This window comes from Neltuma alba, unplaced genomic scaffold (genome assembly GCF_004799145.2).
Source record: "Neltuma alba isolate B1F8T4 unplaced genomic scaffold, ASM479914v2 tig00011574_pilon, whole genome shotgun sequence".
In the NCBI taxonomy this organism is placed as follows: Eukaryota; Viridiplantae; Streptophyta; class Magnoliopsida; order Fabales; family Fabaceae; genus Neltuma; species Neltuma alba.
Window position 1 is genome coordinate 427,668 of NW_021636228.1, and position 22,919 is coordinate 450,586.

The following is a 22,919-nucleotide window of genomic DNA, read 5'->3' on the forward strand; positions in this document are numbered from 1 at the left end:
TACGGTCGAGGCCGAAAAAATTGTGCTCTGACAGTCTTGGGAAGAAGAATAAGTAAAAAGTCTCAAATTTGCTCTTGATCCAAAAGGATAGTATGGGATTGCAATCCCCTTGGTTTTGTTCTTTTTTTTTTTTCCAGGATTTAGCATTCTTTGGTACCCACAAAAAAAAAAAAAGGTAAAGCCACATTAATATTCTCATCTTATTTTCTAAATGCATTTGATATTATTTTTTTAGTTACTTCCAGCATTCTAACATAAAATACACTATATAAATAACATTAGAGTGATAAAAACAATAAAAAAAAGTAAAAGCATGAGTAAAATTGCATCACTAAAAAGATTAGGATACTAGGTGCACCTAAGAAATAAGATTAAGGCAAAAAGTGAGCATTTATCCCAAAAAAAAAAAGGAAATTTTATTAGTTAAAAGCATCTGAATCAAATATTGGTATTTTTTGCACTCTTCGGATCTTTAATATAGAAGCTAATTAGGAAGTTAATGTTAATCCTATATATAAGACTTACTTCACATGTTATAATTTTTTTTAAATTAACTTTATTGATATTCTCCTAATAATAATCAAGTAAAAGAAAAGGAGAAAGAATTAAGAAAAATGATAACGGTATTTTAGAGAGAGAAAAATGTATCATACTAACTAATTTAACTAATATCTTTAATCTACTCAAATCAGTTAATTAGGTTATTTGATTGAGGTGCTTTTAATTTTTGGGTATTTTGAAAAATCTAAATACAGTAGAGTATTTGAAATCCTATAGAGTATCCGTATTTCCTGTATATAAAAGCATATAAAATTTTGACAAATATAATTTTCGAATAGAGGCTTCCTACAAGTTCTCCCAAAAACTTGTTAAAATTTTTTTAAAAAAAATCCCAAAAAATTAAAATTTTCGGGTTTTACACGATTCTTTTCTAATAAAGTTACCCCCAATTCTTGAGCCTTAATCATAGCCACATAATTCGGAAATACAAATCATGTTTTAATGTTGACGAAATGTTCTTGGATCATTTGTCTAATCTGAACATCGATAATCTAAAGATAAATCTGATCGGCAGTTTAGGGTTCCTACTCCAGATGTAGAAATTTTTTTAGGAAAAGTGGTCATTTAGTCCTAATTAAAATTGTTTAGCTGATAGCGGTCAATGTTGATAAAATGTTAATACAAGACCCGTTTGACCATTTTTAAAACTTCAATAAAAATGTAATGTCAGCCAAAATTCAATGATACCAACTGCACGTGTTAGAAAACTTTCAAGACAATTTTTTGTTTCTTTTAGCATTTTTTGAATTGTAAAATCTATCTTAGCTCTAATCAAGTTTTAAGATTCCTTTTTTCTCAACAAAAAGGACGCAGGCATGGATGCTTCACTGGTTTTAGAAATCACACAATGTTATGTTTTTTTTTTTTTTTTCCTTTTGCCCACAAATGGCGTTACTAATTATCAAAAGCAAAGAATTTACTACGGCTATGGTAAGACAACCATTGTCATATCAACGGCATTAAATATAATAAAAAGGACTAATATCTCATTAGGTAATGAATCAAGATTTAAATTTTTGCCGGGAAAGGTACTCATAGTGTCTTGAATAAGATTATCTATACCAGAAGGATATTTAAGAATCAGGAAAAAAAAATCATCATTATCATTCTTGCCTATATTCTTCAATATGATTTCAGTTGGGCAAATCATTTCCCGTTACCAACTCTCGTAATGTCTACTCAATATCACTCAACAACTTTCGCATATAATAATATAATGATTTTTTTGATTCCTCTGGTCCTCCCTTTTCAAATTTTTTTCCTTGATTATGTTTGGATGCTTTCCAAACAAAATTTTGAAATATGGAAGTTATGTTATTATATTTAAATTTTCAAAATTCATACCTGCCCAATTCCTGGAAACATTTTCTTTTTTCACCAGCAACCCGCTGATTACCCTTTTTAATTATATTTAGCACTTTTAAATAAAAATAACATATCACATTGTTTTAAAATTATTCTGGTTAAATATCTTTAAGATGTTATTATTCATGATGAAGAAAAATTTGAAATACATATACTCTCGATTTTAAATTATTTTCAATCATCCGTCTTTTCTGTTTTCTTTTCCAGCTTATCCAAAAAAAAAAAAATTATTTTCAATCTTAAGCTGCCTATAGCTTACTGACATGTAATTAATTCTTTTTTTAGTAAGAAGTTGCGAGTTGAATTTTGTTCATGATAGCAACTAATTTTTTCCTTAAATAAAATTAGTTTAATGCATTGTTAGAGTAACCTCACATTAACTGCAAATTTTTCTAATAATAACACCACCTAGAATTCAAATTTTAGTCTAGCATTAAAATGCTTACATGCATTGGTATATTTAAATTGTATTAAAAATAAGAATAAAGTGCTAAAATATTCTGAAAGTATACACTGAAAAGTGAAAAGCATTTAGCAGTTAAAAAAAATTTCTAAAATATCCTAATTAATTCTGACTGTTAAATTTTTCTACTTGACGTGCTTATGCTGACATGGCTGGTGAGTTGGGAGAAAATTTAGACAGGTGGCTACCTGTCATCATCCTCACTGCCTCATTCTCTCTCCCTGAAAATTCTTTCCCGATCCCTTCTCTCCCTCCCAAACCCATAATTCAACATTGATTTGGGCATAAGAACACTTTAAAATTCACACACACACAATTCGATATTGACTAAGAACAAGAAATTAAAGATTATGGTTTGAGTTTTCCTTCTTATATGTTGTCAGTCACGGATGGGAACATTAGAAATGTGAAATTTACCGAACTTCATTATATTTCATCACCATGACGCTGGTAATGAGGAGACGATGGACATTGAAGGTAAAGAAGTTTGTGTCTAGGTGAAACGATTGAGATAAACATAAGGCGACAATGAAAGAAGAAGGATTATAGTTAGTGTACTTGAATATTCTCTCCAGATAGTGGATCTTGATAAGCCAGGGAAGACAGATTCTCTGAGGTTGAAGATTATTGTTAGCGTCATTTGATTCAGAGACCCTTTTTAGCAGAGAAGAAATGAAAGTGATGAGATTCGTCATCACATTATGGTTCTCAAACTCTCTCTAACTATCAATCACACTTCCATTCTTCTTCTTTCTCCTTCCATAGAGGCACCCTGCACTGTGATTTGATTTCATATTAGGAAGCAAATAGCATGCCCCAAACAATTCGGAGCACCAAGAACTCATAAATTTTCCAATTCACAAATAATTTCTGGGAAAAACCAAAACTTGACAAGAACCCACACTGAGCTTCAGACTCCGCTAATTACCTCGAAAATCAGAGGGCAACAGGTGTGCACAATCTCTCTGTTCAATGATGAATATGGGATGTGGAGCTTGAAGGACTTGGGTGTGATTCGAACGTATAGAGGCACATGAACAGTCAAAATTTTGTGGGTCTATCAGTGAGGCAAAGTAGCGGCGACGACGGTGACATGGGGTTGCTGGGATGTGAATCGCAGAAGAACAAGGTGGGGTTAGCTGATACAGGTGAGAGCGTTTAGGACGAGACACCCCCGCGGGGCGTAAAAGAGGAAGGAGATGATGATGTGTGAACAAGTAGCCACGTGTCTTAATTTTTTTCCCAACTCACCACCCATGTCAGGATAAGCAGGTCAAAAAGAAAAATTTAACGGTGAAAATTAACCTCTGCTGATGCCAGGACACTTCTGTTACAAAAATAAATTTTCAGGACATTTTAGAAGGGAAAAACAAATTTCAAATTTGAGTGCTTATTGGTATATATTTTCAAAGTGCCTTAGAAAAAATAAAACTCACTCTCGTAACTCACAATGATCTCCCTAATGCTAGGGAAGCAAAATATCTCCCTGATAAGTTAGACTAGCTTTCATTATAATTATCTCAAAATTAATATCTCCATTCATAATTTTTTAATTAATGTAAATAATCAAAGCGATTGTGCAAATCTACTCTTAAAGTATTCTTCATATGCAGCTAACATCATAAAGTTTTTTTGAGTGAAAAAAAAAACACTTGAAAGTTTCAAAACAATACAAAAAATATCAGGACTATTATATATTGATAATTTAACAAACATGTTATTCAAGAAAATGGTACAAAAGTATACATAAAGCCTCTAAAATAATGTAAAAATGTCATAACCATTGACTCAACCAACATTAACTATTCGACAAATATTTCGCTCAAAAAAAGAACTGCTCAACAAATAATCTCTATGTGTGTTGAATAGCATTTTTACTCTTTGGTTTCGTTTGATACAAAGCATTGAAAATGAGAGATTGGGATTGACATTATAATTGAAAAAAATCAATAAAATAATATTTAACATGAGTAATTGCTTATTATATGAGATTAGACAAACCCATAGAGATGGGATTGGGAAATATCACTTCTCTTCATAGTATTCTCTAATCTTATATATATAAGTTTAGCTAATCTTATATATCAAGCAATCTCTTATACTAAACACTCTTTTAATATATTTTTTCAATTATAATCTCAATCTCTCACTTTTAATACTTCTTACCAAACGCAAGCTAGCGTGTCTTTCACCATGGGATTGATGTAGTGGTTGCACCTGCTCGTTGTCGAAGCTGCTTCTCTCCCGGCCTCCTTGATGTCATCCGCCTTTTTCATTTTCTTTCAGCACATGGCTAGTTTATAATAGTGGTGTCCTTTTTTTTTTGGGCCGAAAGTGGTGTCCTTAATTTGGAACTCGCTAACTGCAAAACAAAACCATCAAAAGCCAAAAAAAAAAAACCGGAAAAGTAGCTTATTGATAAGCGACTGGAAAAGTAACTTATTGATAAACGATGGATCCGTTTGGATCAGCGATTGGAAAAGTAGCTTATTAAAAAAATAGTTTATAAATAAGTGAAATTGGATAAAAGCTAAATTGGATAAGCTGAATTGTGTTTGGATTAGAGTTCAGAAAAGTTAGATTGCAAAAGTGAGATTGGTAAAAGGTTGTTTGGATTGTGATTGAGTAAAAGTAACTTCAATTGTAAAATGATCAAAATAGATACGAGTTTTACTATGAAACATGATTAAAAAAATAATTTCACATAATACAATGAAATTAAAATAATTTAATATGAAGAAGTCATAAAAAATATTTTAAATATAAAGTGAAACATGAAAAAATAAAAGTATATTTTTAGGAGCATATTTAAAAATAAAAATATATTTCTAACTTATTCATTACTTTCAACTAATTTTAACTGATTTTTTATTATCTACAAATTAGTTATTTGAGGCTTATAATAAAAACCAAAAGAGGTAATAAATTTCTTAACTTTCTTTCTCTCCATATTTCAAAAGCCATAAGCCATAAGCCATAAGCTGTTAATTTTAGCTTATAGTTTATTGTAGTTTTTCAAACAAAAGCCCGATTGTAAAAAAACCCAACCAAACAGACCTATTATATCAATCGAACTTATAGAGCTTATAAGTTATTTATAAACTCAAAATAAGTAATGCCAAACAGGCACAAGGAAAATGACAATAATTGAGGAAGGGGCGACTCTGACATCAAAGAGGTATGGCTCTTATGTCGTGCGGAAGACCCTGCAGCGGTACACGGGGATACTATGGGCAAAATCATTATACAATGCATGTGGAGATTCGTTGCTAAACAGTCAACATCAATTAATTGTTATCACAGTGTTTTGGTACTATTTCAAAACCTTGGCGTGCACTTTTGTTTTTTTTGGTTAATACTACCTCGATCTTAATTATAAAACTCGATTGATTTATTTAAGGAGATTAAAGAAGTAAGTTAAATTAGTTATTTATAATAAATAAGTATTATCATTTCTAAAATATCCTTGTAAATTAAGTGTATTGGCTAGAACTATCATTATTAGAAGGACTATCTTGGAAAAAATACATAAATATAAGAGATAAAAATTAATTGGGGTCTTATAATTAGGATCAAACAAAAAGTCAATGGGGTCTTATATTAAGGACAGGAAGTAGTATATAAATTTATCTCAAAAATTTTTATTCAGAAATTCCAAGAGTTGAAATTTTTTTACAAGTTATTTTGTTTCAAAAATTTAAAATTGTAACAATTTTATCCTCCTATCATCAAATATATAAAAAAATAATGTTAATTATTAAAATAATGATCCTAACTAATGATATTTTTAACGCCAAATGACAATATTACTGTGATTTTAAGTTTTTAAGACAAATTTATTATAAAAATATTTTTAAATAGCCAGTGCAATAAAAACTTTCCGAACACGTTTGCGTCACTCTTTTTTCATTGGCGAGTTTGCCCAGTTGACTTGACCATCCTCATGTTTTTACACTATTTTTACACCGTTTTCAACATTCATGGTACTTTTAATACGCAGAAAAATACTCTACGGTTAACTGTACGCCTTCATTTACAACTTTAGTCATGAATCGATACCCAAGCCTCTTTTACTTAAGGATAACATAAAATAATAGACAGCACGAGTTTCTACATTCTTCCAGCAACCACCAACACCCCGTATTCACTGTTCACTTTCCGCTTCAGCTGAATCACGACTCAGAGTTCAGTTCAAAAATCCAAGAAGCCCAGAATCAAAACCAGAAACTACTAATCTACATTGAAGTTATCAATTAATCATCTTCGCATCACCAGAAAATTATCAAGAAGCTGCTTCAGATTCTAGGTCCAATTCATCGCAAACAAGGGCAGGGGAATGAACAGAACAGAGTTACTGTAGAATCACTGAAAATCTTAACCAAAGAGCATCTGTGATCGAGGCCAAAACCAACATATTTATACAAACCAGGGGAGGGACAATATACACAGATCGAAAAGAGAAACTCGAAAAAAATCAAGCAAAAGAAAAAAGAAAGAAAAATGGAGGAGAAAATCGAGAAGAAAAAAGCACGAACAAGCGACACGATATTGTCAAACACGCTTCAACAAAACAAAATTTAGAAGCTCTACATCGAATTCAAAGAAAGAATCGAGTCAGTGCGGCGCAGGAGCCAGAAGCCCAGGGCGAGAAGAAGTAAATGGAAGACTATGGAGGATGAGGAAACGAACCCGCCGAGGAACAGGGGCAGAGCGGAATACTTGCTCAACGACCCTCGCCAGCACCGCCGTGTACTCCTCTAGCACCTCCGCCACGATCGCCACCAGTATCATCTCTTCCGATTACCTCTCAGAAAATGCTAATCCAAAAAACACGAGACAGTTCGGGTACAAATCGAAGCCGGCACAGCCAGAAACTGGAGAAACTGAACACTCAATCAGAGACGAGTCACAAGCAATGAGGAAGATGAGGTTCAAATTTATAGAATCTTGACCCGATCCGACCACACGTCTTACTTCTCAACTTGCTGTGTCTCCGCCTACCAGCGGCGCCACCATAGAGTCGCAATATTGTGAAACCGTGCAAATGAAGCTGGTATTGCAGATTTCAGTGTGCTGAAACCTAATTTAATGCTTCTGAAACCAAAATTTAATAAATTTGATTCTTGGACTGCGTACGTAGTTTTCTGGTTCCGGGGTTATCTTCTTGCAAGATATTTAATTTACTTTAATGTTTAAATATTCATAGATGTTAGTGAATTAGTACTTCAATCCATATCGTTTCTAAAACTCATTTGGTTCAAAATACAAGTTACTTAAAAAATAATTTATATTTTTTATTAATATTGTTCCTGCAATTATATATATATTTGGATATAATTCTTTATATTTTTCTATTCCTTTATAATCTTATTTAGTTTGGGTAAAATTGGAAAAAAAATAATTGGAAACAGATTTAAATGAGTTAATAATAATTAGTTAAAATGATTTATGTAGTCAAATATATTATGTAATAATCTTCAGAAAATTGGATAATTTTTAATGTTGGTTGTTTGGTTGTGCCGCGTTGCGACGGTGGGGATAGATATGCATGGGCTATTTGACTTTCTAGCATGTTCGCTTGTGAAGGAATGAATGATGATGATAGTGATCCGTGGGCCAGATGATGATTTGGACGTTATCCAGGAATTGTTAAAATTTAAATATAAGATAGAGTACTAAAGGCAGTTACATCGAATGAGACAAAATCTCTTCAATTAAGGTTGCTGATTTTAATTCTTACCGAATGAGAAGGAAATCATAATAAGAATATTTATTATAATTGAGTACTTCTCCGGTGTTAAATATAAAATCTTTATACTAGTATATATAAAGATCTTATATTTAAAATCGAAGGAGTAATAAGAAATAGATTTGAGATTATTTTTATTGTAGCACAAGCACAAAAGGCGAAGAATTCCCAACATAAATTGGTGAACTTTAAGAAACAATGGTTTAACATGTTAGTTAAAAATAATAAATATCTAAAATATATACATATTTTTTTAATTATATTCTTGCTTGCAAAGAAAGTATACGAGAGATAATGAGTAAAAATTTATTATAAATAAATAATAAATGACATATATTTAATGAGAATAAAAGTGAAAAGATTAATTTAAAGTTCTCGATAAAAAAGATTTATTTTTTAAATATAAAGTCACCGTTACGAGAAAGATTGTTTCTTATAAAAAAGAATTGAGGGAATAGTTAATATTGTTGAATGGACAAAATTTATGTACGATCGCTTACTAATATGTTTTGGAATTTGTTGGCAAAAAACTCTTTTAGAGTTTGTATATCACCCATGGAAAAAGGGACCTTAATGCGGTTGAACATCTAGCTTGATTTATGGCATGGATAAAAGGGCGGAGAGTATAGTAAAAAAGATTATGAAAAATTACAACTGACGCTAAAATATCACTGTACGTAATTAAACATCTTTATCCTCTCTTTTTTTTTTCATAGTTCACACCTTTATCATATCTTTCACAGAAAGTTTTTTATTTCCATAACTCAATTTACCCATTAGAAAACGGTGTAAAATGATAGTAACTAGATAATAATTATTTGTGTAAACTCAGTGGTTTCGGCAAGTTATTTGAATGAAAGGGACAAAAGCTTTCAGTTTAGTGCGTAGAATGATATTTCACAATTATATATAAAAAGATAATACTTCTTCCCTGTTTAATATAAAACCTACTTATGAAGTTAGTGTTTAGTAATAAGTGTAAGATGTATTTTTTTATATTTATTAATTTTTTAAAATTATTTCATTGATACTTCCTCAGCTATAATTGAATAGGAGATGTAAGAAAAATATTAAGAAAGATTATTAGAATATTTTAGAAAAAACATATCATATATATTATAATTAACTAATTTATTTATTTTTTAATTTAATCAAATTAGTTAAATAAATTTTATGTTAAAGACGGGAAGAGTAGTTTAAACATGAAATTAAAAATTAAATTGTTGGAATCCATGCAAAAATGCCTCTCTTCTGCAAGAAAGCAAAAAAGTACTTCCCTTTAATTTGGATAAAGATTCTTATGGAAAAGTGATGCAAAAAATTTTAGGTGGAGCCTACATGTGTATGAGTGGCCTCTTCTTTTATTCTTATGCGATGATTCTTTGAAATTGAAATCATGTAAATTAATTTCAAAATAAAAGTGAAATAAAAGGAGAATTGAGTGAAATAATGCACCTGGTACATTTTTTTTTGGTATTATTCACTTTTTATTTTGTTAAGAATCTAATCTAATTAAACTTGAAATGCATATCTATAGTACATTGATCGAAATACATTACCAAATAAAAAAAAAACTATGATATAATAGTGCACTCAAAATTGAATTTACTAAATCAAATTTAATTTCGAAAAAATGAAACCAGATCAAGTATTCAAATCGTTAATCCCAAATAATCAAATCGCACTACCCACAAAATAAACCATTATTTTGTCTTTCTATGTAATTTATGTACTAATAAACATTATACTATTTTTTGGTCCTTAATATAACAATTAGATAACTAATCTAGTAGTATTCAGGTAACTAGTTAAGTTAATTATTTGTAACAAATGTGTGTTAAAAAATCATGTTTAATCATATACATCGGAAATACTTTTTAGTACAGGAACTCTTTACAATTAATAGGGATATTTTGAAAAAAAAATTATATATTTGGAAGGCAAAATAAATTGATGCCTTATATTTAGAATCAAATTCAAATATCCAATTCACTTTTATATTAAAGACAAGAGATAACACATCGTACCATGGGTTTAGTAGTTAAAAGGTTGAACACTCACCAAAAAGAGAGGTTCAATTCTTGAGATTGTCATGGTGCCTAGGGATGTCCCCCTTCCTAAAATTTTATTAGGGAAAAAAAAAAGATAGGAGGCAGTGTAATATTACTTTGGATCCTAATTATAAGACTTAGTTGACTAATTTGAGGAGATTAAAAAAATAAGTTAAGTTACCGAACTGTTTGGTTTAGTGGTATGGGTGGGTGTGTGTGGGGTGTGTGTAGGGGTTCGATCCCCTCCCTTGTAACGGAAAAAAAAAAGTAAGTTAAGTTAGTTATTTATAATAAATAGGTATTATCTTTCCTAAAATATCCTTGCAAATTAAGTATATTGGCTAGAACTACTATTATTAGAAGGACTATCTTAGGAGAAAATATATAAATATGAGAGACAAAGTGGATTAAAATCTTATATTTAAGACCAAAATAAAAGTCAAATAAGGTCTTATATTAAACACCGGAGGCAATAATATATTAATTAATGAAGGCCAGTGCATGTACACAAATCTTAAATGAAGTATATGAATTATATGAATATTGAATAACATAATTTCTATAGATTTTATATTTCATAAATTATGGATTTATGCTTTACACAAAGACTTCACTGTTTATAGTTTATGATTATTTTAATATTTTATAATAATTTATCCCTATTAATTATTCATACAAATTGTTGTTATCAATTTATAACTAATAATTAGTACAAGGCCTTAATTATTTGATGATGAGCATGCAAATTGCAATCATTCATACTGGGAGAGCAACATGTGGTGCTATCATTTGATCAAGATTCACACACACACACACAGATATAGTACAATGATAACTTAATAAGTGTAAAAACCATTACTTTTGGTGTGTTTAATTTTGCATTAGAAAAAGTGTGTTTATTTAATTTGAATGATTCCGATGTTATCTTTTTTTTTTTTTGCCAGCTATGTTATCTTGTTGAGTCATTTGAAGTTATTATTAATTAATTCCCATAATGCATGTCTCTGTCATCATTATTCTAATCATGCACCTATAACGTGTCTAACGTGATAGTGAGTGGAATCAGCTCAGATCACCTCCACAGCTCTGGGTGCGGGGCCTGGGAAGTGTCTTCATCTTAGCCGTCAGATTTATCTCATGGTTGGTAGAGTGATAGGAGTAAAATTAATTTACAGGAGCCTGCCAAAGCAGGAAAAAATGGAGGGATTTCAAAGCATTGTCTTCTTGATGACTAATACTCTTGTTACTTCTCCGTTTGGGCTAAACCTCAAAAATTTTAATTTGTTATAATTTATTTTTGGTTATCTAAGTTTCTCTTTATCTTATTAAAGCTCGTTTCCATGATAATTTTTTGACTAAAATTGCTTTATTATATTTCATTAATAACGATTGTTTAAAATAAGTCGTTTAGACCCATTTTAGCAATTATAATAAATTATTTTATAATTTTTAAATTGAGATTATAGTAATATTTTACTCTAGTTTCTTTTTCATCATTTTATCCAACCAAAGATTAATTCACCTGTCAAATTAAACACTCTTTATGTTTATTCTGTATCAGCTAGGACTTCCTGTTCAGTATTTCTCTTCTTTCCTTTCCTTTTTATTTTTTCGAACAGATTCTTCCAATTAAATGGGCCATTATTAGCTATAATTAGAAGGACAAGGGTGGAAGAAAAAGAAATCGTACCAAATGAGGTTCTCTGTCTTCAACTTCAATTTGATATCAATATATTAAGCAAATTACTCACAAGCCATGAATAAAATAGGTTACTTCCCAAACTCTAAATAAGTTGCAAAACATGCATATTAATTTCAAAAAAAGTTGGAGTTTCTCTGTAATTAAATTAATTTTTAGCACACCAATGATTAAAGAAAAGAGAGACCACAATAATTGTCACATGGCAAACGCTCAAGTATATATATTGAATTAACTGGAAGTTAAAATTAAAATAACATTAATTGGAACTGGCCGGGTGAGATTAAACTAAAAGATTTACGCAATAATCAAGCGTTATGTACAATTATTGGTTTTAGTAGTTAACACTTAAATACTTAATCTAATATCTTGATTCTTTGATTTCTAAGATTTAATTACATTATTGGAGGAGCCTCAATCATGTAGAATATGTCTCTACTTTATTGGAGGAGGTCATGAACAGATTAGGGATAAATTATATCCTTACATGAGATTAATTTTGATAATATTTAATAATGATTAGAAACGATGATGAAGAAGTTATGGGAAAAAAGGACGATGAAGAAGAATTTAATATTTATTTCACCAATTAATGCTCTTTTTTTTAAATTATTTATTACTTCGACAAGCATAAGAGTCACAAAAGAATATGAGTTAAACTCTTCCTCAAGCAATTCCTGGACCCTTTTTCCTTCTTTGGAATAAATCACAGATCGATCCTTGAATTGACATAGAAGTAATTCCATCATCAACTTTATTCCCAGCCACTTATTTAATGTACTGTCACACACATTCATTTGAATTTCACCTCAAAACCCAGTTATAGAGAAGAAGAACAAAATTCTCATTCCTTACAATTAAATATGCCTTCATCACAATCATCAAGTCTCAACCCAGAAGCTGAGAAGCATAAACAGCTTGATAAAGATATTAGAGAGATGGTCACTTCCATCACCAGCCGTGTTGCTAACTTTCACAAATCAGGTCATTATAAAGAAGAAGAAGATGATGATGATGGTGTTAGGATCATAACCCTTGCCGGCACCAACGACGGCGCCACCTTCAAAACCGAAGTTGACAACAATATTCCGATGGCCAGCCATCACTCGGGGAAGCAGACAGAAGAGGAGGAATTGAGCACTTATGTGAACAGCAATTTTCAGGCCGTCAACAATTCAATCATGTTTAGTGGAAGCTACCAAGCCCATGATCCCGGTGTGAACATCGAGATCTCGGATTTTACCGAGCCGGCCGGCCACCATAAGGCCGAGAAGCACGGTAAGAAGGGGAAGAAGAAGAAAGAAAAAGAAGGATCCAAAAGTGACAGTGATCATCATTCTGGACATTCTGATTGAGATACAAGTCTAATTCATCACCTAAGGGAAAGTGGAGTGTCAAAGTATTAATAATTACTACTATATGTCCTTTTGTTTGATTAAATTTTTGAACGCATTATATTACTTTAGGATCCAATCAGAAAAAATGGCTTGTGGGTGATTGTTTATGCATACATTTTAAGATGCGAGTGAGGTTTTCATCGATGTTAAGCATGATTGTGATTGAACACCATATCAAGAATATTATATCGAAGGTAAAAATTGTAATATCATTGTCATAATGTATTCCTATATTCTTGTTTGTATCATTGATGTTATCCCCAGAAGTCTTTATTCTTTTTATGTATAAAATTCACACACACACACACACACACACACGGATAATTTTGATTCTATATACGTATAATTAATATGGAGGAGGAGTTGCCATTAGCTTTAATCAATGATGAAATGGGATGGCTCATATTGTGCTTATTAGAACGAAGCACATGAGTACTTTAATTCGTGGGGAGCCATAGCCCCGTGTATTTGGTCGAACTTTAGTTATAAACCCAAAAAACTAAGTACATCGATCCGCTCTTGTTGTAAGGCATCTCCGACCACTTCATTAGAATCAACAAAAGGTGGTTATATAATACATTCATTTGAAAATAAAATTAAAAAAAATTCATATTTATTCTTATTTAAAACACAAATTACACATTGGGAAATGAAAAAATTAAAGAAAATTGCATCAAACTTTAAATCGGAGTAATAATTTTGAAAAAAAAATATAATGAATATCTTTGGTGACTTAGAATAAGGAACACTCTTTTCTCTGAGCTGAAAAGTAAAAAAGTGAAGTTCCTTATGTATTCAAAAAGCCTCATGAGAAATTATACTCCCTCACATCCTGAATATAAGATGGTAATAAATATACATTGGTTTTTCTAAAATACTTCCTTTGGTTATTATCTCATTGATCGAAACTGCCTTTCATTTTCATATATGTAATTAATGAAGATAGTTTGAAAAAAAATTATAAATTTGAGAAATAAAGTAGATTAAGGTCTTATATTTAAGACCAAAACAAACACCCAAACTAACTTCTATATTAAAAACTAAAAAGAGTGATATCTATATCTTACGAAATAATTAGGATGAAATTAGTGCTAATTAACACGTCAGCATTATTACATTGTCATATACAGATGACAAATTAAAGATTATATTCCCATTCCATGTTGGTTGTGTTATCATGAATATATATACTTTTGACTTTATAAAATCACTTTTCACTTTATACCTAACACATGTATTATATATATTATTTTGAATTAGGTATCTTTGCATTTCTGGCCATTTGCCGTCTCTTGCACTAATTCCCACTGCTAAAGGTAACAGATCAACCCAATTATGGTCATTTTGGGACTTCATACATGCCAACGACGAATCATGAGAATAATGCATCAAATAATTATCACAATCCACAAAAGGCTTTTTTGTTGTTGTTGTTGTGTTTGTTGTGTGTGTGTGTGTGAGCCCACAAAAAATTTTCCTACAGTGTTTAGGATGAGAATCACTACAAAAAAATTGACTTTTGTCGCCGCTGAAAGTACAAAAGTCGCCGCCGAAAGTTTTTTGCGGCGACAAGTCGCCGCTGAAAAGTCGTTGCCGTAGCAGCCGTGGCTGAAAACTTTCAATGGCGACTAAAAAGGTCGCCGCTGAAAGATACTTTCAGAGGCGACTTTTAGAAGTTTCAGCGGCGACTAGTGTTGCCGCCGAAAACACTTTCAGCGGCGACATTTGTCGCCGCCAAAAAGTCTTTCAGTGCTGAAAATATAAAAATACTTTTGTCACTGCTGAAAGTCTTAGTTTCAATGGCGAACTTTTAGCGGCGACTAAAAAAGTCGCCGCTGAAAGTCCACTTTTGACGGCGACAAAAAAAATCGCCACTGAAAGTCTTGGTTTCAATGGCGAACTTTCAGCGGCGACTAAAAAAGTCGCCGCTGAAAGTCTTAGTTTCAGTGGCGACTTTTTGGTGTCGCCGTTGAAAGTGGACTTTCAGCGGTGACTTTTTTTGTCGCCGTCGAAAGTCGTTGCCTAAAGTCTGTTTTTTTGTAATGAATCCATCAAGAAGGAATCGTTTTTCACACAATGCACGTGGCAAGTATATTTTTGGCTTCATTGAAGATATGCTGGTGGGTTATAGTGTTGTCATGCATTAATTAAAATCTCTCTTTGGAGATATTTATTAGTTTTCACCAAAATTACGCTTTAACCAATTATTTTTATATTGTTTTGATTAAAATAACATTTTGACCAAGCTCTAACACAAAACCAAACGCACATTAATCAAACGAAGAACTCCAATAATTGGAAGTCATTTGTTCAATTAGTTTGTATCCTTTGTTTCAACATTGTTGGAGACCCTCCAAAAACTCATATGAGATCCTTGTTCATGAGAAGCTCGATACACATAAGCTCAGATGAGATACAAGGCAAAAATCCTAATTTCTTGAGGGGGAAAAAAAAGTCCAATTGTCATTTTCATTTCTTATGAAATTGTCATAGGTTGTTTGTACTTTTTTTTGAAAAAATAAAATTAGAGGGACAGGTACTAACTGTCTGAAATTATATTACAATTGATATTGGACCTGTGTCTATCTTTTAACTTGCAGGAAAGTTTTTATGCCATGAAGCGGCCATCAGAAGTTGCTTCTGCCTTTTAATTGACTGACTTATCTAGGTTGAGGCAATATTCGCTTTGCTTCTAAGTCTCCCTTTGAATTAATGCAGCACTTGTCTCCAAGAAGTGCATAGAAAAAGGAAAAATAGTAAATACTTTTCCGATCCTTTATATAAGAACTAACTAGGGAGTTGATATTTGCCCTACATATAAGACTTATTTCACATTTTTATCAATTATTCTTTTCAAATTAGTCCTATTGATATTCTCATAACAATAATCAGGTAAGAGAGGGATGAAGGGAATTAAGGAAGATGCTTAGGGTATTTTTTTAAAAAAATCATATTAACTAATTTAACTAACATCTTTAATCTATTCAAACTATTTAATTAGGTTTTATATCAAAAATTGGAGAATTTCTACATATTTAGTATAAGGAGAGATTTGAAATAAAAATTGAAGTTGATGCTGAATTTACCGGTGAGAGAGCTCCAGAGAAGTTTGCTAAAAAAGAAACTTCTCATGGAGAGGAAAGATGATTGGAAATCCAGTATGTGAATGAGATCTAAGAAAAATATATAGAAGTCTTAAATCAAGAAATTAATTACCAATAAGTTCTTTAAATTTAAGATATTACTAATAGTTCACAAGGGATTTGAGAGCAATTTTTTTTTTTTTAAAAAAGATGTGAAACTACTCAAACGTCCTTTGGCCATATTAATCCTCCCCCTCGTCACTGGTTTAACCATCATTGCCAACCAGTCACAAGTTGACATTTGTATTGTTGAAAATGATCAAAGGGTCTTTGGGTAATTTCATATTATTTTCAAATTCTTTGAGACCTATTAATAATAATAATGCCGTTTCAGAACATTTAAGAAGCCAAATAAACATCATAGAACCATAGATAGCCTACCTACGTCAGTAGAAAAAGACCCAAGCACGAACTAGAATGAAAATAAGAATTAAAAACACATTGCCTTTCCACGACTGTTGAATAATGCATCATTTTATGTATTTTATATTTTATATTATAATACCAATTAATATAGATCGATATTTAAATAGATGTATAAAAATAATATGTCGCCAATATATCAAAATGTTAATAAAAATTTTGAACAAGTTGTACTATTTTTTTTTTGGAACTTATAGCTCAAGTTATTTTAGACTTGAGACTAATTCTATTGCGCATAGGGCATTAAAGTTAAAATCCTCCCAGCAAATATTTTTTTGGGATTTGAACTCATTTTTTTTTCTTTACGAGGGTGAGACGGCTTACTATATCAACTAACAACTTCTTGTTAGTAAGGTGTACTATTTTTTTTTCCCAGCACGAATCACACTATCTTCTTTCTCCTCTTTTTTTTTTGGGTTCCTTTCCTTGTCACTAACCAAACGCATCATGAATAGACTCTAAAGTCACTTTGGCCAATCTAAAATTTAAATAAAGGTTTGCGTAAGACAGATTCGAAAACTAGAATTATTATGCAACTTTTCAACGTTGATACCAATCACCAATACAAAACTGAAATTACATTCCAAAATAAACACACGTACATATATCTTACTGTTGAACCGAGTAAATATATATGTGTGTGTGTGTGTGTGTGTGTGATTCCGTTTACAACAATAATATTTATGAAAAAATAATTGAGAAGGAAGACGCAGACGGATGAAACCGTGTTGCCATTATTGATTCTCAATTTAAACACTAAATGAGGAGGCTTCAAAGTTTTTATGATATTGATGAAATGGAACACATTAAATTCAATGAACATTAAGAACAACGTCAGTCACAGGAAACAGTGATTTGTTGTTGAATTGGTGGGTCTTGTTCTTTGATTTCTTCAGCTTCTTGGACGACGACCAGCTTCGTCTTCTTATTCTGCATCTCCTTGTGCTTTCCCCACAGAAGAATATATAACCCCAGCATCACCAGAATGGATCCCAATACACTGCATGTATATAATTATCACGATGACTACACCCCACTAAGTCTTTATATTCATCACTGTTTGATCAGATCAACAAAATGATCACTAAATAGCCTACACGTACAAAACTTAATTTCTCACTTGCTTTTATCAACAACTCTATTTCTGTTAAAAAAAAAATTGTTATTTTAGAGTTCTAATGCTCCGTTCGTTAAGAGCTAATTGGAGGGTCAAATTTGATTTTAAATATAAAATTTCAACTCATACTCTCTCTCTCTCTCATATTTATTATTATTTTAAAGCTAATTTATTTAACTTATAAATTGATATAAATGTTATACGGGGGTGTTTGAGGGAAATGATATCACATTTGTTACAATTAACTAATTTATTTGACTTTCTCAATTTATTCAAATTAATTAAGTAGCTCTTCTATTAGGGCTGGATGGAGTATTGGATTTATTCCCTTCACCCATATCCTCATTCAAACTCTCTATCATATGTTTCATTCTGTTTCTAAACAATTGCATGGTATTTTAGTTCATATGGAGTAATGTTTTGCATTAATTAATGATCTCTAAACCTTAAATGATGACAAAAGAATTACTTCCGCCTATTTTAATATAAGAGTTAGTTGATTTGGATAATTATGGAAGTTAGATAAACTAGGTAATTATAAGAAATGTGACATGATCTCCTTGAAATACTTTTGTGTAATATTAGACACAAAATTAATTGAGGTCTTCTATTTATTTGTGTCATAGGTTGTTCTAAGCTCTAGGAGTGTTCAATTTGTTCCGTCCTAATCATCCCGTCTCGGTCCCAGTGAGTTCAGGACGGGACAAAAACAGGACGGGATGAGACGGGATGCAGGACGGGGTCGTCTCGTCCCGTCCTGTCCCGAGGTTTTTTTTCCCTTTCAAAAATTATTTATTAATAATTATTATTAGATTATTCAATTTACTTATTAATAATAACTTTTATTTTTATGGTGATTTGTAGCTCTTAAGTTGTAGTATTATCTCAATAAAATCTCCTTCCTCAATAAAATAATTCATAAAGTCATTATATAGTGTTTTTTTTATGGTATTTTTTTTACAGTATTGTTTTTACACTTTTTTTTATGCTATATAATTGAGCTTTCTACATAATATTTTTTTTATAATGTTTTTATCTTTAGAAGCCCAATAAAAAATAAATATTATAACATAAAAAAATTCATATAAAAAATTATAGTATTGTTTTTTAAAAGAAAAGGAAGCGGGACGTTCCGATCCCGTCCTTGTCCAGAACCGGGACAGGACAGGACACGAATCCCTGTCCCGTCCTTGTTCACTGGGACAGGACCGGGACGACCCTATCCCGATCTCGTCCCATCCCGTCCCGTGAACACTCCAACTGAGGTCAGAGAGAATGGTAGAATGTACACGTTTTGAATGTTTATATGCATGAAAGCATAGAAGTTACCTTCCAAGATGAAGCTGTTCATGCAAGAGAGGGACATCGATCATGGCAGCCATAATCTGCACAAGAGGGCTGAAAGCTGCAGTGAAGACTGGACCCCTTTTCTTCACACACCATGACATTCCCACGAAGCACAATCCTGATCCTACCATTCCCTGCATGCATTTTCAGACTTGTCTTAGGAACTAGATTGCACAGATTTTGAAGGATCAAAGTGAAATAAAAATATTTCTTAGGGGTCAACTTTCAAATTGGTCCTTCTGCAAATGATGGAAGAAAACAGAGCTTTTGGTCCAGAAATTATGTTCCGATGAGATTCATGAAGAAAAAAAGCAAGAATCTGTGACACATAGATATCTCACTTCACTGCACATTTGGTCCTAATGAAATCTTATTCATGTTACTAAATTCCTGTCGCTTCATTTCCCAAGATCCTTGTGAGATGCTTGTTATTCTTTCTTTATTTTCTTTTTCCCTTTCCCTTTCCTTTTCCTTTTCCTTGCAAGATTCTCAAAATCAGAACAACAGCAGCCTGCAGCCTTAAAAAGTTCCATCCCTATTTTTAAGCCACCAGCCATCATGTGAGTTATAATTATTTTCTTTGGATATTGTTTAAATTTATTTCAGACTATTTAAATTTCATTCTTTCTTATTTTATAATTCAAATATTTTATTTATCAGTTGATGGTCCTGTAGACTGTGTACCGGATTCATGTTCTTCATTTCTCAACCACAAACTAGAATATCAGTTTTCTCTCAGCTATTTACATTCAGGCACTCAGAAACAAGATAACGGGGAAAAAAAAGCATAAATGTAAGTGGGATTTCTCATCTTATCTTTTGTTCCCCTTTAAATTCCTTTCAAATGCAAAATCTATATTTTCTTCTATGAATTCAAATGATTTGAATTGATATTTAACATGGGTCTTCAGATATACATAGGATAGAGAAGAACTTACAGAAAACAGAACAGTGACGATTTGCATCTTTCCCTTGAGAACCCACATGGACAAGTTCCTTCCAGTGGCTAAGCTAAGAACAGCAGATTGAATGGCCCCAAAGAAGGTCATTATGGCTGTACTAGAATACTGACAAGGGAACCTTTTGCTTATTTTTGATTGCACAATAAACCATGAAGACCAAAACAGTGTTCCCAGGATCAAAGCTATAACACCAAGGGTCCATTTCCCAGGGCTCACAGATGAAGCAACCAACTTTACCGCAGAACTCGTTGATATTGGTGCTGATGATGCAGAAGAATCATAGTGAGAATCAAAACTGAACAATGGCTTCCCTTTGTACAGTGTCAACATCAGTGCTCCTCCAATGCACACCACTGTTCCTAGGATCTTTGCTCTCCCACTGTTGCATTTTATGTCCACACTCTCCAACCTGTGGAATACATATATATATATATATATATATATTTATATATACCATCAGCAACACAGCAGATAACCAGGTTGATATTCTGCATTTAGGTGGTGGTTACTTGTCAAGCATCGATACTTTGGAGAATGGAGTGTTATATGTGTTCGATGTGACATGACGATATTCTGTCTGTCGTGCCATGTATGTTTATTAGAATTTGAATCTTGATTTTTAAGAAATTAATGGCCGAATTTATTTTATTGATGAATTCTTCAATGTGCACAGGTGCTACACTAAATTTGATTTTCTACATTCATGCATTCCGAGACATGTTTGTACTCTATGGATGCACTATGTGGATTTTCTTTTTGTGGAAGTTAGAAATCTGAAGTGATTCTACACATAATCTTGATTTTTAAGAAATTAATGGCCGAATTCATTTAATTGATGAATTCTTCAATGTGCACGGATCCTACACTAAATTCGATTTTCTACATTCATGCATTCTAAGACATGTTTGTACTCTATGAATGCACCATATGGATTTTCTTTTTGTGGAAGTTAGAAATCTGAAGTGGTTCTACACATATTTTATCTTTGTCCATATGAAAAAACACCTATCAAATTTGTATATACATACCCAAATGGCAATGCCATGAGGAATGTGATCACAGGAACCATGTTGATAAAGGCACAAGCAAAGGTAGCAGAAGTATATTGTATTCCCAGGAGGAAAAAATATTGTGTAACTGATGTCCTACAATAATATCAACCTCAATATTCATGTGTAATTCCAGAAGATAGGGTTAAAAGAGAAATCAAAGGACGAAACAAAACTTGGGATTAAAAATAACGAACCCAACAATGGCACTGAGAAAGAGGTAACATAAAATTCTAAATGTGAGCCTTGGCCTGCCATTTCTGCAACAGTGAACAAAAATGGTTAAAAGTTATAAGATCTGTCATATGATCATTCATCATAAATGGAAAGTTCCTATAACTATATAATTCGGAGTTCTAAAATTAGAAACAAAGGCTACCACATCTAGGATTGAAAGGGCCTACATATATACCTTTCCCAAAAGTAGCCGATCGGTGCCAGAAAAATACTAGAAGTAATCAACCTGTAAGTGATGAAAACCAAATGATTCATTCCCTCTTGAAGGGATTTCTTGAGCAGAATATTCACTACTGCAAAAGCAAAATCGATAGCTATCATTGCTAGAAAAGGCTTCCATTCATCAGAGCTGCTCATGATTTCAGCAAATGATGAAATTAAGCTCAGAAGAATTCTTAGAGCTGGGGAAGAAGTGTGAAGAGCTTCAAACCCCTTTTGTTTTTCTCAGAAAGAAAAAACATAAAGCTCTTATGTTTGCAGTAGAACACAGAGCTAGGCTTAGGCATATATAAATAATATTCTAGAATAAGTGCCAAGAAAGCAAGATTAAATTCTGCAAATCACATCAAGCCGCTTTAAGCAACCAGCTTTGACATTAGTTTAATGGTTATGCTCTTTTCTTTTGCTTTCTTTTGACTGATATATCCTGTTCAACAGAAGCAGACTATTCCAGAATAGTTTCTCCCATAAAGAATATATACGTTTTAATGAAATTTAACTAATTCTTGGTCTGATATTTTAGGCCACGAGTTCTATTTTAAGAAATCATATAGGCTGGAATATGGTTATGTTCTTCATGTTTTGTTCCTGATTAATTATTCCCATCGAGGGGAAAATAAGTTTTTTTGTGATGGGTGAGAGGCATCTTTTGAGTGGAATTATAGAGAAGAAATTGTGCTTCTCTTCCTGTCGTGTGCATGGAATCTAATACTTCATATCTTTTGAAGCAGAGTGAGGGATATAGCTAGCTGCAACCTCACATATCTGATCTGATACCTGAAAAGCCAGAACAAAGTATCAAATCTAACCGCAATTTGATAAAAAGTTTGAGAAACAAGGACGAGAGAAATTAACGAGAGAATTTAGTGATGCGAAGTATTGAAAAGTTCTTCTTTTCAACACATGGGGTTACCCTATAGCCCTAGAATTTCGGAGTTGTAAAACTTGAGCCCTAAGAAATACCAGCAAGGTGATTATTTTGTAGACGTCCTACTGAGAAATCCCATAGTTTTAGTTCATCTGGGGAAAATTATAATTATAAATCATGAAGACCCAAGCCGCGGTTTTCATGACAATTGGTGAAATAATCCTCAAGACTACTTATATATATAACATTGATTATGTAAACTATCGTAG

General features: G+C 32.0%; 3 protein-coding genes across 3 annotated transcripts; 1 reads left to right on the top strand and 2 right to left on the bottom strand.

The window, feature by feature from the left end:
• Window positions 1–6,635: 6,635 nt before the first annotated feature.
• On the bottom strand, window positions 6,636–7,290 carry LOC114715060 (uncharacterized). Its single transcript, XM_028899872.1, has one exon. It carries the CDS (start codon window positions 7,178–7,180, stop codon window positions 7,004–7,006), a length of 177 nt encoding a protein of 58 aa, XP_028755705.1. The 5' UTR covers window positions 7,181–7,290; the 3' UTR covers window positions 6,636–7,003.
• Window positions 7,291–12,600: 5,310 nt separating this feature from the next.
• On the top strand, window positions 12,601–13,516 carry LOC114715059 (uncharacterized). Its single transcript, XM_028899871.1, has one exon. The coding sequence runs from the start codon at window positions 12,752–12,754 to the stop codon at window positions 13,241–13,243; it is 492 nt and encodes a 163-aa protein (XP_028755704.1). The 5' UTR covers window positions 12,601–12,751; the 3' UTR covers window positions 13,244–13,516.
• A 3,996-nt stretch (window positions 13,517–17,512) lies between these two features.
• On the bottom strand, window positions 17,513–21,987 carry LOC114715061 (WAT1-related protein At3g30340-like). Its single transcript, XM_028899873.1, has 6 exons — window positions 21,739–21,987; window positions 21,524–21,586; window positions 21,306–21,422; window positions 20,254–20,686; window positions 19,298–19,449; window positions 17,513–17,851 (listed from the first exon to the last, which is right to left on the bottom strand). Exons 1-6 carry the CDS (start codon window positions 21,918–21,920, stop codon window positions 17,686–17,688), a joined length of 1,113 nt encoding a protein of 370 aa, XP_028755706.1. The 5' UTR covers window positions 21,921–21,987; the 3' UTR covers window positions 17,513–17,685.
• Between the last annotated feature and the right edge of the window lie 932 nt (window positions 21,988–22,919).

Excerpts from the sequence above, each read along its gene's own strand:
- LOC114715060 (XM_028899872.1), bottom strand. The coding sequence starts at position 7,180 with ATGATACTGGTGGCGATCGTGGCGGAGGTGCTAGAGGAGTACACGGCG.
- LOC114715059 (XM_028899871.1), top strand. The coding sequence starts at position 12,752 with ATGCCTTCATCACAATCATCAAGTCTCAACCCAGAAGCTGAGAAGCAT.
- LOC114715061 (XM_028899873.1), bottom strand. The coding sequence starts at position 21,920 with ATGAGCAGCTCTGATGAATGGAAGCCTTTTCTAGCAATGATAGCTATC. Across the intron at positions 21,423-21,523 it reads TTTCTCAGTGCCATTGTTGG|GACATCAGTTACACAATATT; the intron begins GTTCGTTATTTT and ends ATATTATTGTAG. Across the intron at positions 20,687-21,305 it reads CTCATGGCATTGCCATTTGG|GTTGGAGAGTGTGGACATAA; the intron begins GTATGTATATAC and ends TGTATTCCACAG.